We start from the raw sequence: 16,587 nt of genomic DNA, 5'->3' as shown, positions 1-16,587 counted from the left end.
GTAAGTTGCTTGTGTTTTCCTGCATTCTACTTTTCCAAGGCATTTGTTTGGCTGTTCTTTATAAATTAAACATCTGGTGTAGTGCAACAAGGTAAGTCTTTCTCCACTGATACCCAAGGTGACCTGGGTATCTCAAGGCATGGGCAGCGGAGCCCGGTGTGCCATGTGGACTCTAGATCCGCCTCACGGGACCCATGGGTCATGGAGCCCGGTGTGCCATGTGGACTCGAGATCCACCTCACGGGACCCATGGGCCGCGGAGCCCGGTGTGCCATGTGGACTCGAGATCCACCTCACGGGACCCATGGGTCATGGAGCCCGGTGTGCCATGTGGACTCGAGATCCACCTCACGGGACCCATGGGCCACGGTGCCCGGTGTGCCATGTGGACTCGAGATCCACCTCACGGGACCCATGGGCCGCGGAGCCCGGTGTGCCATGAGGACTCGAGATCCACCTCACGGGACCCATGGGCCGCGGAGCCCGGTGTGCCATGTGGACTCGAGATCCACCTCACGGGACCCATGGGTCATGGAGCCCGGTGTGCCATGTGAACTCGAGATCCACCTCACGGGACACATGGGCCATGGAGCCCGGTGTGCCATGTGGACTCGAGATCCACCTCACGGGACCCATGGGTCATGGAGCCCGGTGTGCCATGTGGACTCGAGATCCACCTCACGGGACCCATGGGTCATGGAGCCCGGTGTGCCATGTGGACTCGAGATCCACCTCACGGGACCCATGGGTCATGGAGCCCGGAGTGCCATGTGGACTCGAGATCCACCTCACGGGACCCATGGGTCATGGAGCCCGGAGTGCCATGTGGACTCGAGATCCACCTCACGGGACTCATGGGTCATGGAGCTCGGAGTGCCATGTGGACTCGAGATCCACCTCACGGGACCCATGGGTCATGGAGCCCGGTGTGCCATCTGGACTCGAGATCCACCTCACGGGACCCATGGGTCATGGAGCCCGGTGTGCCACGTGGACTCGAGATCCACCTCACGGGACCCATGGGTCATGGAGCCCGATGTGCCACGTGGACTCGAGATCCACCTCACGGGACCCATGGGTCATGGAGCCCGGAGTGCCATGTGGACTCGAGATCCACCTCACGGGACCCATGGGTCATGGAGCCTGGTGTGCCATGTGGACTTGAGATCCACCTCACGGGAGCCATGGGTCATGGAGCCCGGAGTGCCATATGGACTCGAGATCCACCTCACGGGACCCATGGGTCATGGAGCCCGGTGTGCCTTGTGGACTCGAGATCCGCCTCACGGGACCCATGGGTCATGGAGCCTGGTGTGCCATGTGGACTTGAGATCCACCTCACGGGACCCATGGGTCATGGAGCCCAGAGTGCCATGTGGACTCGAGATCCGCCTCACGGGACCCATGGGTCATGGAGCCCGGTGTGCCATGTGGACTCGAGATCCACCTCACGGGACCCATGGGTCATGGAGCCCGGTGTGCCATGTGGACTCGAGATCCACCTCACGGGCCCCATGGGTCATGGAGGCCGGTTGTGCCATGTGGACTCGAGATCCACCTCACGGGACCCATGGGTCATGGAGCCCGGTGTGCCATGTGGACTTGAGATCCACCTCACGGGACCCATGGGTCATGGAGCCCGGTGTGCCATGTGGACTCGAGATCCACCTCACGGGCCCCATGGGTCATGGAGCCCGGTGTGCCATGTGGACTCGAGATCCACCTCACGGGCCCCATGGGTCATGGAGCCCGGTGTGCCATGTGGACTCGAGATCCACCTCACGGGACCCATGGGTCATGGAGCCCGGTGTGCCATGTGGACTCGAGATCCACCTCACGGGACCCATGGGCCATGGAGCCCGGTGTGCCATGTGGACTCGAGATCCACCTCACGGGCCCCATGGGTCATGGAGCCTGGTGTGCCATGTGGACTCGAGATCCACCTCACGGGCCCCATGGGTCATGGAGCCCGGCGTGCCATGTGGACTCGAGATCAACCTCACGGGACCCATGGGTCATGGAGCCCGGAGTGCCATGTGTACTCGAGATCCACCTCACGGGACCCATGAGTCATGGAGCCCGGTGTGCCATGTGGACTTGAGATCCACCTCACGGGACCCATGGGTCATGGAGCCCGGTGTGCCATGTGGACTCGAGATCCACCTCACGGGACCCATGGGTCATGGAGCCTGGTGTGCCATGTGGACTCGAGATCCACCTCACGGGACCCATGGGTCATGGAGCCCGGTGTGCCATGTGGATCGAGATCCACCTCACGGGACCCATGGGTCATGGAGCCCGGTGTGCCATGTGGATCGAGATCCACCTCACGGGACCCATGAGTCATGGAGCCCGGTGTGCCATGTGGACTTGAGATCCACCTCACGGGACCCATGGGTCATGGAGCCCGGTTTGCCATGTGGACTCGAGATCCACCTCACGGGACCCATGGGTCATGGAGCCTGGTGTGCCATGTGGAATCCAGATCCACCTCACGGGACCCATGGGTCATGGAGCCCGGTGTGCCATGTGGATCGAGATCCACCTCACGGGACCCATGGGTCATGGAGCCCGGTGTGCCATGTGGATCGAGATCCACCTCACGGGACCCATGAGTCATGGAGCCCGGTGTGCCATGTGGACTTGAGATCCACCTCACGGGACCCATGGGTCATGGAGCCCGGTGTGCCATGTGGACTCGAGATCCACCTCACGAGACCCGTGGGCCACGGAGCCCGGTGTGCCATGTGGACTCGAGATCCACCTCACAGGGCCCATGGGTCATGGAGCCCGGTGTGCCATGTGGATCGAGATCCACCTCACGGGACCCATGGGTCATGGAGCCCGGTGTGCCATGTGGATCGAGATCCACCTCACGGGACCCATGAGTCATGGAGCCCGGTGTGCCATGTGGACTTGAGATCCACCTCACGGGACCCATGGGTCATGGAGCCCGGTGTGCCATGTGGACTCGAGATCCACCTCACGGGACCCATGGGTCATGGAGCCCGGTGTGCCATGTGGACTCGAGATCCACCTCACGAGACCCATGGGTCACGGAGCCCGGTGTGCCATGTGGACTCGATATCCACCTCCACGGGACCCATCTGTGGTGGTTGAGCTGGGGAGGACAGGGTTAAGTACTTTGGCTTGGTGACATCTATCGTAATGGGATGAAGATCCACTTGCATCTGGTTGATCCCCTCTCAGTAATAGCACAGTGAACTAAGAGCAGTGAACTGAGGCAGTGCCAGTTGGTATGATTGATTCGGGTATTCCCTGAATCACATTTCATGCTCTTGTGGTCAGCACCCTACTAATGTCACGGTGTGGTGCTCCTGGCACATTGAGTAGCCACTGCTGAGAAATGACTCTTACAGTGCAGCTTTCTGGAAAACATTTGTCATCGTATTTTTGTTGTGCTTTTTATTTAAACCTTTATTGGGTTTTCTGACTAAAAAACCCATAAAGTACAGGTACAGTCGGCAATTGAATCCAGTTAGAGCTTAACTCGTATGCCTGAAGGAGTAAAGCCCAGATTCATCAGCAAGGAACACACGGTTCATTACTCATGGTTGCATATTTGCAGGGGAGATTGTCAAGTGTACACAACAAGTGGGAGGATATATAACCATGGAAAGTGGGGGATGGGAGAGGGATAGGGGTGTAGCGGTATCTTGCAAAGAAACGGCATGGAACGCTAATGCATTGGGCATGAGGGTGGGCCAAGACAGTGTGAATGGGGTAGTATAACATGTAGATGAGCGAAGCGGAGTGGGGAACAGCAGGTACTGCCAGATACGCTTGGTGCGTGGCAGCCACTACAGGGGGAGGTTATCATTTTTAGTGCCGGGCAGAAACTCTGAGAGAAGGGTGGCCCAATGGGTGCAAATGGGTTGTTGGCATAGACCCTGCACTTTCTCGTAGCGAAGTGCGTCTTCCTCCGCGCACTTGCGGACTGTGCAGTGCCAGGCATCTAGAGAGGGGTTTGCTGAGGAACGTAGGAGGTGCAGGGTAAGAGTACGTTTGGCGAGGAGAAGCATCAGGCAGGCGAAGTGAATGCACACTTTATGGGACTTTTGCCGCGTGAAGATGCAGAGTGAACACGCCTCCCGTGTGGGGATATCAGTGAGCTCCGTGACTTGTCGTAATGTGTTGTGCGCTTTTTTCCACCAGTAATGTAGAGCTAGGCAGGACCAAATCATGTGCTCTAGCTCAGCGCCTCGAGCCGGACTTCAAGGGCAATGGGCATTTGCTTGTGGGAACAAGTGATTAATTTGGGCTAGGGTGAAGTAGATGCGGGGTAGCATGAAGAGTTGCAGGTTTTTTAAATGCACCATATTTGTCATCTTAACTCGTACTCTCCTCTTTTGACACCAGGCCGGCTGTACCTGTCGCAGAACCCACGGCTCATTAGGGCCCTGGAGGAAACACTGAAGGCAGAAGACAAGGACTCGGCTACAAGGGAGAATGTCCTGGGTGCCCTACAGAAGCTCAGCCTGAGGTAAGGAAACCAAACTGGTGTCTAGTAGACGAGTGAGGCTCAACACAGTTTGCTTGATTGCCTCATCTACAGCGAGGCATCAACAGCATGCCTGATTCCCTCATCTGCAGTGAGGCTTCAACGGCATGCCCGATTCGCTCATCTGCAGTGAGGCATCAACGGCATGCCTGAATCCCTCATTTACAGCGAAGCATCAACAGCATGCCTGATTCCCTCATCTGCAGCGAGGCATCAACGGCATGCCTGATTCACCTCATCTGCAGTGTGGCTTCAATGGCATGCCTGATTCCGTCATCTGCAGCGAGGCATCAACAGCATGCCTGATTCCCTCATCTGCAGCGAGGCATCAACAGCATGCCTGATTCCCTCATCTGCAGCGAGGCATCAACGACATGTCTTTTTCCCTCATCTGCATTTAGGCATCATCGGCATGCCTGATTCCCTCATCTGCAGTGAGGCATCAACGACATGCCTGTTTCCCTCATCTGCAGCATGGCATCATCGGCATGCCTGTTTCCCTTCTCTGCAGTGAGGCATCAACGGCATACCTGATTCCCTCATCTGCAGTGAGGCATCAGCAGCATGCCTGATTCCCTCATCTAGAGTGAGGCATCAGCAGCATGCCTGATTCCCTCATCTACAGTGAGACATCAGCGACATGCCTGATTCCCTCATCTGCATCAATTTGTCTTCTAGAGTGAGGCACATGACTGCATGCCTGATTCCCTCATCTGCATCAATTTGTCTTCTAGAGTGAGGCACAGATGGCATGCCTGATTCAGTCTTCTAGAGTGAGGCACATACGGCATGCCTGATTCAGTCTTCTAGAGTGAGGCACAAGACTGCCTGTGGGAAACATTCATCTAGAGTGAGACACAGACAGCATTCCTGAATCAGTCTTCTAAAGGGAGGCACAGACGGCATGCCTGATTCAGTTTTCTAGAGTGAGGCACAGATGGCATGCCTGATCCCATCTTCTAGAGTGAGGCACAGACGGCATGCCTGATTCGTCTTCCAGAGTGAGGCAGAGATGGCATGCCTGACCCAGTCTTCTAGAGCGAGGCAGAGACGACATGCCTGATTCAGTCTTCTAGAGTGAGGCACAGACGGTAGTCCTGATTCAGTCTTCTAGAGTGAGGCACAAACGACATGCAGGATTCACTTTTCTAGATTGAGGCACATACGGCATTCCTGATATAGTCTTCTAGAGTCAGGCACAAGACTGCCTGTGGTAAACACTCATCTAGAGTGAGACATAGACGGTAGGCCTGATTCAGTCTTCTAGAGTGAGGCACATATGGCATGCCTGATTCAGTCTTCTAGAGTATAACCATCTTCTATGACCATAAATTGGATGTCCTGTTCCTAACGGAGACCTGGATTTCCTCATGCTCCGGCCCGGACATGGTTAGAGCACTTCCACAAGGCTTTCTCATATCTCATCTAGACAGACCTGTGGGGCGGGGCGGAGGAATTGCCATCCTTTACAGGGATACGTTAGTGTGTAAGGTTCAAGATGGAGGGTCGAGCGACTGCGAGAGCTGTCAGTTCTCCCTACGTCTGTCGCCTACGGCGTCCCTGGCAGGCCTTCTTATTTACCGCCCCCCTGGGACTATGGGCAATTTTATCAACTCCTTTCTCGAAATGGCCGCGCTCCTTGCCTCCTCTAGTGCCAATTTTGTAGCATTGGGTGATTTCAACATTCACTTTGACGACCCCTCTAGCTCTCTGGGTGCAGATCTGCAGTTCGATCTCAAGGCGTTTGAGATCAGCCTGGCCAACTCGGGTGCAACGCATGCGAAGGGACATCTGCTTGATCCTATATTCTCAAACTCGGATCGCCTCAAAGTATTGCCCGCATTGGCTCTGCCCTGGACAGACCATTTTATGGTCCCGGCCCGATGGCAGCTTGATGTCTCAGTGGCATCAACCCCCAGGGTATTTACGGTTGAAAGAGCCTGGTCTAGGCTTCCAGTGGACATCTGGGCAACACACTTGGAGTCGTCCCGGCCCCTCCTCGGGTCTGATCCGCTGGTAGCCGATGTGAACCTTAGCACCTGGCTGACCAATTCGCTTGATGCCATTCTCCCGAAGAAAAGATTACTTACCAGGGGTAGAAGAGTGGGATCAGCCCCCTTATATACACCAGAGCTGAGAACACTCAGGAAGGGCTGCAAGAGGATGGAGCGGATTTGGAGGAAGGACTGGAGTGAAAACAGCCGGACAGAATATCGGGTGGCTCTCGGTACCTATAAATCTGCCATCAAGGCAGCAAAAGCTGTGTTTTTCGAGGAGAGAATAGGTCTCTCTTCTAACTCCTCGAAGGAATCCTTCAGGGTTATCAGGGAACTCCTGAACCCCCGGTTACTCACGACAACCCACGTGAGAAATGTTCCGAACTTGCTTCTTTTTTCAAGACCAAAGTCGAAAACATCTTGGCATCTCTTCCTCGGCTAGCCCAGGAGACACACTCGGGTGGCAGCCCAGGGCCTCGACCCGGGCCGCGGTCAGTGGAGCTGGATTCCTTTGGACTAGTCACTGTGGAGGAAGCTCTCGGGGTTCTGGCGACTGTGAAGAGTGGGTCCCCGATAGACCCTGTACCGATGAAATACCTGAAGCAGGTCGCCTCTACCATCGGCGGCCCTGTGACTGACCTTATAAATCTTTCTTTTTCCAAAGGAGTGGTGCCCCCTAGCTGGAAGGGAGCGGTTGTCAAGGCCCTCTTGAAGAAGCCTAGTCTGGACCCCGCCGACCTTGCTAATTTTAGGCACATCTCTCTGCTCCCCGGCATTAGCAAGGTGGCGGAGAAACTCGTGAACAGGCGCCTATCGGGTTTTTTGGAATCCAATTCCCTCCTGGGTGATTCCCAAACGGGTTTTCGCCCTGGTCAGGGGACGGATACTGCCCTGCTCGCAGTCGTGGAGAATGCCAGGAGCATTTTGGATTCAGGGGGATCGGTGGCAGTGATCCTCCTGGACCTTAGTGCGGCATTTGACACCGTAGACCACCAGGTGTTACTCCAACGGCTGGCGGGGTGGGGGTCTCCGGGATGGCCCTGAAATGGTTCGCGTCATTTCTGGAAGGCCGGACGTTTGAGGTTTGGGAAGGCCGGGAGAAATCAACATCTGTCCCTCTCCAGTGTGGTGTGCCACAGGGCTCATCGTTGAGCCCTACATTGTTTAACATTTATATGGCCCCACTGGAGAGTGTGGTGCTGCCACTGGGTATCAAGATCATCAGCTATGCTGATGATACCCAGCTGGTGGTTGGGCTCCCCCAGTCGGCAAACCAACCCGACCGGCTGCACACCTGTTTATCTCAGATCTTTACGTGGATGTGCAGCTCAGCACTCAAACTTAACGGTTCGAAAACCGAATTGATGATGCTGGGGAACTCCCCTCCCTCCCTCTCACCTAGCAGCTGGCCCAGCTGCCTGGGAGTGGCACCCACCCCCAAACAGGAGATTAAGAGTTTGGGGGTGTGGCTGGAGCAGGACCTTTCTTTTAGGACACACGCTAAAAAGACAGCAGGCGTGTGCTTTGGTCTGCTCCAGTCTGCCCGGAAGATCTTACCTCTTCTCCCGATGGCTTCGAGGAGGCTGCTAATCCAGGGACTCATCATCTCACGGCTGGATTTCAGCAACGCGCTGTTTCTGGGGGCCCCAGAAACAACACTAAACAAACTGCAGCAAGTACAAAATGCTGCTGCTAGGCTCTTGACAGATCTTCCCAGGCGTCAATCTGCCCGCCCGGCGCTTAAGGCGCTTCACTGGCTTCCTATCAGAGAGAGGGTGAATTTTAAAGCACTCTGCATGACCCACAAAATCCTGCAGGGGAAAGGGCCACCTATCCTACGGGAGATGGTTCAACCCTACAAGGCCCCTCGTACCTTGCGCTTGGATCATCAACATCTGCTGCAAGTTGCGAGAGTAAGGAAGGCCAGGACTGGCGGCAGAAGATTTTCCATAAACGTTGCAACTTTGTGGAACTCCCTTCCGTTATTCCTACGCTCTGAAACGAGTACTTTACGTTTCCGTAAACTTTTAAAGCCCCACCTGTTCCCTGCCTAATGCCTCTGTCTTTTGTTATGGTGCCTCTCTCTGGGAGAGCGCGGGGATGCCCAAGGGTAACCAGGCGCGATATAAAACTCAGTAATAATAATAATAATAATAATAATAGAGTGAGGCACAGACGGCATGCCTGATTCAGTCTTCTAGAGTGAGGCATTAGACTGCCTGTGGGAAACACTCATCTCGAGTGAGACACAGACAGCATTTCTGAATCAGTTTTCTAGAGTGAGGCACAGAGGGCATGCCTGATTCAGTCTTCTAGAGTGAGGCACAGAGGGCATGCCTGATTCAGTCTTCTAGAGTGAGGCACAGACTGCATGCCTGATTCAGTCTTCTAGAGTGAGGCACAGACGGCATACCTGATTCGTCTTCCAGAGTGAGGCAGAGACGGCATGCCTGACCCAGTCTTCTAGAGTGAGGCAGAGATGGCATGCCTGACCCAGTCTTCTAGAGTGAGGCAGAGATGGCATGCCTGACCCAGTCTTCTAGAGTGAGGCAGAAACGGCATGCCTGATTTTGTCTTCTAGAGTGAGGCACACAAATGCATCTATGATTAACTCATCTAGAGTGAATCGCAAAAGTCAAGGGTGATTCACTCTTCTAGTCTCCCTGTTTACAAAGTGTATTTTCTTGTATATCGACGTCCCAGAAGTGCTACCATTCTAAGAGGAGTTTTTAAATCCGTGAATAACTTGGACTAAGTTTCAGCTACTTATCACTGCTAGAGACACAGGTTCATTTTCCACCCTAGAGTTTGTGTCTCCTTTATCTAATTAACCTGCTAGAACAAAAACATCTAACCTAGGTTTAGTTGTGACATCAGCATAGGTCATGGTGTGTGTTTTTGGACTCTGGCTCCCCTGAATTGCCAAATGATTCACCCCCAGTGTAGGGGCTCGGGTTGAGTCGTTGAAGGGACTGTCGGTGACTGCTGAAGCAGAGAGTGGAGTCCTGAACCCCCCTGCAAGCAGCTTGAAACATCTCAGTATAGTAAGGCATATCTTGTGCCCTTTCCGTTGTCTAGAGTAGTTTACTAAGGTGTGGCTGGGGCAGGTTTAGATGTGAAGGTGGGGTGGGGGGGTCATTAATAATAAAGACACCTTGTCCTCTTAGCTGCTTTTAAAGAGGTGGCATCCATGATCATTCTGTCTGTTGCTTCCTGTAGGCCGCTCTTCAGTGATCTATGCAGCGCTAATTGAATCTTGACATCATGGGCTTCCCCACAAGCTTTCCTCTTGGCACAGGACCTCCAAACCTTCCCTCCAGACTGCCCGGTTACTGAACACTTCATTGCAGCTGCCTCCGTTGGGCGGGACCCTCTAAATATGTATCCGAGAGCCTCCCCAACCCCACCTGTTTACTTTCTTGTTGCTATTCGATCCATTTAACCAAAGCACCCACTTTCACTAAGGCACATGAAAAGTCCATGCTTGAAAGAAAAACAAACCTAAGTAACTTTTAGGATCTTCAGGCACATACAATTATGTATTAACAAAGTACTATACAGTATACTAACACAAACTGGTGAGAGTAAAGGTCAGTGGGTGGAAGCTGAGAACCCCTAGAAATACAGGAATTATAGCTTTTTTTATATATGGATCTCAATTTGAAAACAGCAGCATAATTTTGAAATTGCAAAACATCAATGCAAAAACATTACATTTCATAGTGTCTAACTTGTTTTAGAGGGAGCTGTTTCTCTTGTAATGTATCTTTTATTGATTCACATGCTTAAGTCTTCCCTGTCGTCATGGTGCGAGTCCCACGGTAACAGTAGAAATATTAGTACTGAATACATTGCAGAGACCTCCATGGAGAGACAATTCAATTGAGCACTCTATCAACCTCATTTTATAACATCCAAAGTTCAGCCAATCACAGCAGAGAACTCAGAGTAACTCTCTCCCCAGAGCCACCACACCTCAGATTTCTTACCTCACGTCGTGTGATTGGGAGTCTCTCTGAGCTCTGCTCGGTGACAGTTGGCTTTTTCAACTTTTGACTTTCAGCTCAAGGTATTCCTTTCTGTGACTTTCACAATGCCAGACAAGCATTTGCAATGCAATAGGCCTCGCAATACTGAAAGTTTGAGATATTGGCGTTGCAAATAATAATGCAATACCAGTAGCTCCAACTTTCAGTAATGCGAGACCTATTGCATTGCAAATGCTTATTTTAAATGAGCTGCAGCCACGTCCTGGCCAGGCTGCTCAAAGCACTCTAGCCCACTTCAGACCATCTACAACAAGCAATGGCAAAGCCAGCAGGTTTCGTCTTCACATAATTTATTGCATCTGTCAATTGTTTTACATATTACACAGCACGTGAGCTGCTTTGCAACATGGCTTATAGTAAAAACAAAAGCACTATGACTCAGTCAATTCGGTGCGCATCATAGAACTTTTTTTATACATAAAGTCATGTTTCACAGAAACTCAACTGCTATGCAATATGTAAAAAAAAAAAAAAATTGCCAAAGCCAACAGATTTCACATAGGAGAAACCTATTGGCTCTGCCAATGCTTGTTGTTGAAGTTGGCAGGTATGATGGCCAGAGTGAACTTGTTCTCCCTCTACAGCAGGAAGACATTGGAGGCAGGGCTTTAACGTTTCTCCTTAGCTGCCTGTGATTACCTTCAATCTTGGGAAAAACAGGATACGTGGCATTGTGTTTTTCATCAGGGCTGTAGGAAATGCTCGTGTGGGTTGCTGTGGCAAGAGCCCTGGAGGGCTGCTGCTCTTTGCTCCTGGGAGATGGTGAAGCAGGCAGAGAGGCTTGCATGAGGGGAAAGAGTGCAGAGGCAAAGCTGCACCTCCCAACTACCATGTGTGCCATATCATTTGGCAGACATGCTCCTTGCATACGTGCCAAATGAGGTTAGCGTGACATTTCAAAGCCATTAAAATGGCCCAATGGAAGGACAGAGTTGATAAGACATCCTGGGAAAACAGTGAAGCGTTACGACCTCAGAGTACAGAGTACATACATCTGAGCAGGAGACAAATAGCCCTGCACCCTGCTCATTCACAGTAAGACATCAGACGTTTAATCTTGCAAGACAGTACTCTTCAGCCATCGGTGGCGGTGGCGGGTGTTGCACAACCATTTATGCGACTCAGGAAAGTGAGAGGAAAGCGCCTATGCAGTTAGTGCACAGATGCAGCCGAGAGGCAGAAGGGCGCTATGCAAAAAGAAGTAATTGTTGGGCTCACACGAGTGACTGGCAAAGAACATTTCCAGGGCTGCAACGGCCGCGAATAACTCTTTTATAAGCCTCCAGTCACAACACATCAGTCACGTCACATTATACAAATTACATCAGTTACACTCAGCACACATACAATATATCTTACTTTACATATTCTATTTTTACACCCTGCTCTCGTTGCAAACAGTAATCTAGCACTTTATATTTGCGAACAACTTAGTTTACATCAGCAGAGGACAACGCAAAGAAAACGGGTTTGCCAGGCAGTGTCATGGTGAGAAGAAAATAGCGTGTAATCAATCAATCAATCAATCAATCAAAGACATTTATAGAGCGCACTACCTACCCGTAGGGTCTCAAGGCGCTTAGGGGGGGGGTGCCGTTACTGCTCGAACAGCCAGGTCTTGAGCTTCTTCCTGAAGGCGAGGTGGTCTTGGGTCCGGCGCAGGTCGGCCAGGAGGGAGTTCCAGGTCTTGGCGGCCAGGTAGGAGAAGGACCTTCCTCCTGTTGTCGCTCTACGGATGCGTGGGACGGCGGCGAGGGCGTGGCTGGCTGATCGGAGGTGGCGTTTGGGAGCGTAGAAGTTGATTCGGTTGTTGAGGTAGCTCGGGCCTTGATCGTGTAGGGCTTTGTGTGCGTGGGTGAGGAGCCGGAAGGTGATTCTTTTGTTGACGGGTAGCCAGTGCAGGTCTCTCAGGTGTCCGGAGATGTGTCTGTTTCGTGGGATGTCGAGGATGAGTCTGGCTGAGGCGTTCTGGATCCGCTGGAGTCTCTTCTGGAGCTTGGCGGTGGTTCCGGCGTAGAGGGCGTTGCCGTAGTCCAGTCGGCTGGTGACGAGGGCCTGGGTGACGGTCTTCCTGGTCTCCGTGGGGATCCACCAGAACATCTTCCGAAGCATGCGCAGGATGTTGAAGCGCCATGTCCTTGAAGTCAGACTTTAAAAGCAATGTTGCCCCGTGGCAAAAGCGCACGAGTACGTGTATGTGCATTCCAATATGCGTCAGACTCAAAAAGCATTGCCAAAGCACACACGAGCTACAAACACTCCGTGCCATAAAAGAAGGCAGAGCCGGACACTGAAAAGCTACAGCAAACTCTCATACTCATTTCCTCGCTTTTTGGTGTGATCCAGGGCACGCCGCCTTATCTCTCTGTTCCCCGGTTCCATTTGTGGTTTAATTTGAGAAGAATAATAGTACTTGATACAAAACGAGCCTAGGGTATGTAAAGAGGAACTTACCAAGCGCCATCGGTCGCCATCCAGGAGCTTGTGAAGCGCGATCACGGCTTCATAACCAGGCTCGCTTTGTAAGTGAATTCCAAAGGGTTTGGGCCCTGAATTTCACCGATCCTGCCGCTCACATGTCACAAGCCCCATGGAGAGCCGAGATCGCTGCCGACCTCCGACTGTGGCAGTCAGCTTCCGGCATGGCTCCAACCCGCTTTCTGTCTGCCAAATGACGGGCTTCTAGGACACGGTGGCACTGGGAACAGAAACCGGCCCTGGCAAACTACTCAGCCGCCCCCCTGGAGTGAGGGGGAGTGCAGCCGAGCAGTTTGCGAGGACTGGTTTCGGCTGATTTGGTTACAGGGGGCCGATATTGCCTACTCCCGGTAAAAAAAAAACGGGGCCCCAGGGGTACAAAACTGGCTCCCACCCTAGCAACCTACCAGGTAAAAGCCTGGTGCCTGCTATTGCCAGTCCGGCCCTGTTGTAGGAGCGTTAGTACGTGCCCCTGTGGCGCTTACAAACTCTATAAAAAAACTACTATGGAGGAGAGGCACCTCCTTCAAAAGAAAAAGAGACAGAGCACGAAAAATAATTTAACATGAATATATATATATATATATATTTGCACACTTGTGCTCGAAATCTGAGGTATGGTGGCTCTGAGGAGAGGGTTACTCTGAGGTCTCTGCTGTGATTGGCTGAACTTTGGATGTTATAAAATGAGGTTGACAGAGTGCTCAATTGAACTGCCTCTCTATGGACGTCGATGTAATGTATTCAGTACTACTATTTCTACTGTTACCGTGGGACTCCCACCTCGAAGGCAGGGAAGACTCAAGCATGTGAATCTATGAAATATATCAATACTGGAGAACCACAGTGTACAGGTAAGTAACATGTTTTTACTTCTCTTGTTTTCTTGTTTATGGGGGAGTAGGCGTTTCTTTCATACTTTCTGTTGCTAAAGCGTGTAGGAATCCGTATTTAGTAACACACATAACTTCTGTGTAGAAATCATGCTAGAGGACTGCAAGATGAGTTTGATTAAAGTATCTGAACATCTGAGCATGTATTAATGATTCCAAAACAAAGATCATTTTGAAGAGCTGGTCCAGAAAAATTTTTGGATGCCAAGGAAGGATCATTGATGGCTATAAATACTGTACAAAAGAGTTAGTGATGCATACAGAAGAAGAATAATTAGATTTATTTAGTGAATGCTACCGCAGTTTTGCAGTGTGCCAAAAACTGTTGTTTCTTTTACCTAATGCTGCTAAATTTGTATGCCTCAAAATGTTTCAAAGTTGACACCGCACCATCAGGAATTGAATATGTGACGTGGTCACACAGTTTTGTCTGCAGCAACTGTTTAACTCATTGGGCCTTTGTCACAGCTTCTAAAATGCTATTTCTGCCTATTTGTGATTTTTTTCCTACAATCTTTAAAAAAATGAAAGGGTGTGATGGCGAAATGGGTCGTTTTAAAATAGTGATGAATAATTTTCCTGTAAGCTGCAACCTTCTAGTAATGATTATGCAAATGAGCCTGGAAGGTCTTTCCATATTAATTTATACTCCAAGCCCTTTCGGGTTTCAGATCTTGTAGATTTTTAAGGTTACAGTTTGTTTTTCAATCACATCTGGTGTAAGATATAACACATTTTCAAAAAATGTGTCTTACCTAATAAATGGCAATTTGACTCTGTTTATAAGTGTGCGGTAATAGTCGTATGTAGTAGGTAAAATAATGTATGTGCAGTGTGGTCGCGGCGTAGCATGGGTTGCCAGGGCCTGGGGCAAGGCAAATATCCTCCACTTTTCTTTTCAAATTTTGCACCCCTATCAAAAGTATGAATCCCTAAAAATGCCCCTAAGAATGTTGTGCCCTGGGCAACCGCCCCTGTGCCCCCCTCCCCCTACGCTACACCACTGCAGTGTGGGTAAGTGAACTCCAGCTCTAAACAATAAAGCATTGTCAGCAGACAACTGCTCAGCAGATGAAGGCCCTACAAAAAGTTAAATAATGTTAGACACTGCAAAAAGTGCATGTGAAAGGGAATGGGCACAAAGCACAGGTTAGTGTGATCGATTTCTGGCAGCAATTGACAAAGTATTATTCACAGTCGAATATTAAAAACCCATTTCATTTAGCTAGTTTGAATTAACGACTTTTGTGGTGGAGCAAACTTTAGATGCTGCTGTTCTGGTGAAACGAATCATGCGCACACAGTGTGTTGTGACGCCCTCACTCAAAGTGTCAACGCATCTTGCATCTTTCTTTTCATCATTCTTTTCATGATTCAAATGACCTGTTTTGTTGTGTCCTATTCGAGTGCCTAGAGGTGAATAGAGATAACTGTGTTCTCGCTAGAACTACAGTACCACAGTGTAAATAAACTAAAATAACTAACTTATTTATGTTTACAAGTAGCTGTTAGATTCATCTCAAAGCTAAACTGTCTAATAGCATATTTAATGCAACTTTTAATTGCTAATTATTTGATAATCATCGTTTCTTGCAACAAACAAAGTATATTCCAGAAATACATTTCCAAGGTTACTACAGCAGCACGTATACATTCCATTTAGCCCAAACCTACCATATAACAAAGTTTTTTTTATAGTCAGGCAATTAAGTGATGTTCTTAGCTTAGGCAGAGGGATGGTATAAATTTTACTAAAACCCCAGTCAGAGAAGTCCTGGATATGTAGACTGACAGAACCCTAAATGTCTAGAAATACGATTTTGTGCTATATTGATAAGTAGGCTGTTATATTGGTGGCTTAAAGCTGGAACACAATGCCCAAGGTTTCTACCTGTCGAGTCACAAGTTTTGCAATAGGATGTTTCATTGATACAACCCTTGATATTCACTACGCTCGTTGCAGGTTAATCCATTTGTAATTCTTAAATTGATTTAAATCTACCCTTAAGCATTTAAAACTCAAAAAAGATCTTAAAGCTTAGCTATTTTATGTAGAGATGAAACTTTACTTGCATTGTTCTAGTTGATTCAATGGCCATTAGATTCCCAATGTTAGACTAATGTTCCGATTTGTTACCTTTGCCTTAAATTGTAAAGCGCTCTGATATCCTTCAGGATCAAGTTCGCGCTATATAAAACTTTATAAATAAAGAAATAAATTGAAATATTATCTTATTCGGTTGTAATATAAGGCTAGTAGACCTTCTAACCAGAAGATGCCAAAAATCTTCACGCACGAACAATAGTGTAAGTTTCACCCCCATTCATGTCAATTGATTCGCCAGAAAAGTAAGATGAAATAGGACAAAGTATGGGTAGATAGCGAACATGAAAGAGAACACAGTACACATAGACAGCATGTAGCGCTGTCTTTATGGACTCCTTTGGTGGTTTCAGAATGCTGACTCATTTGAGGGTATCTTTGTATGTATGAGCCATGAATTAACGGCTTCTTAGAATTGTGTCTCTTTGCATGTCCTGTGATCCCCTACGATAACGAAGATTTTAATGCGCGACATTCAAGTCTTACGGTGGAATGCCGCACGCATCTGGTGAGTGTGCACCCCATCTTTTGGTCTAACTTCCTC

At 50.1% G+C, this 16,587-nt stretch overlaps 1 protein-coding gene across 1 annotated transcript in view; it reads left to right on the top strand.

The window, feature by feature from the left end:
* Positions 1–16,587, top strand: part of ARMC9 (armadillo repeat containing 9) — a 417,510-nt gene that overhangs the window by 190,160 nt on the left and 210,763 nt on the right. Inside the window, exon 14 of the mRNA XM_086944561.1 lies at positions 4,381–4,504. Coding sequence (XP_086800687.1) covers positions 4,381–4,504 — 124 coding nt within the window. The remainder of the gene's footprint in view (positions 1–4,380; positions 4,505–16,587) is intronic.

This window comes from Lissotriton vulgaris, chromosome 11 (assembly GCF_964263255.1).
Source record: "Lissotriton vulgaris chromosome 11, aLisVul1.2, whole genome shotgun sequence".
NCBI classification, from domain to species: domain Eukaryota; kingdom Metazoa; phylum Chordata; class Amphibia; order Caudata; family Salamandridae; genus Lissotriton; species Lissotriton vulgaris.
The sequence above is the reverse complement of the archived record's forward strand: the minus strand, read 5'-3'. Positions and strand labels throughout refer to the sequence as shown.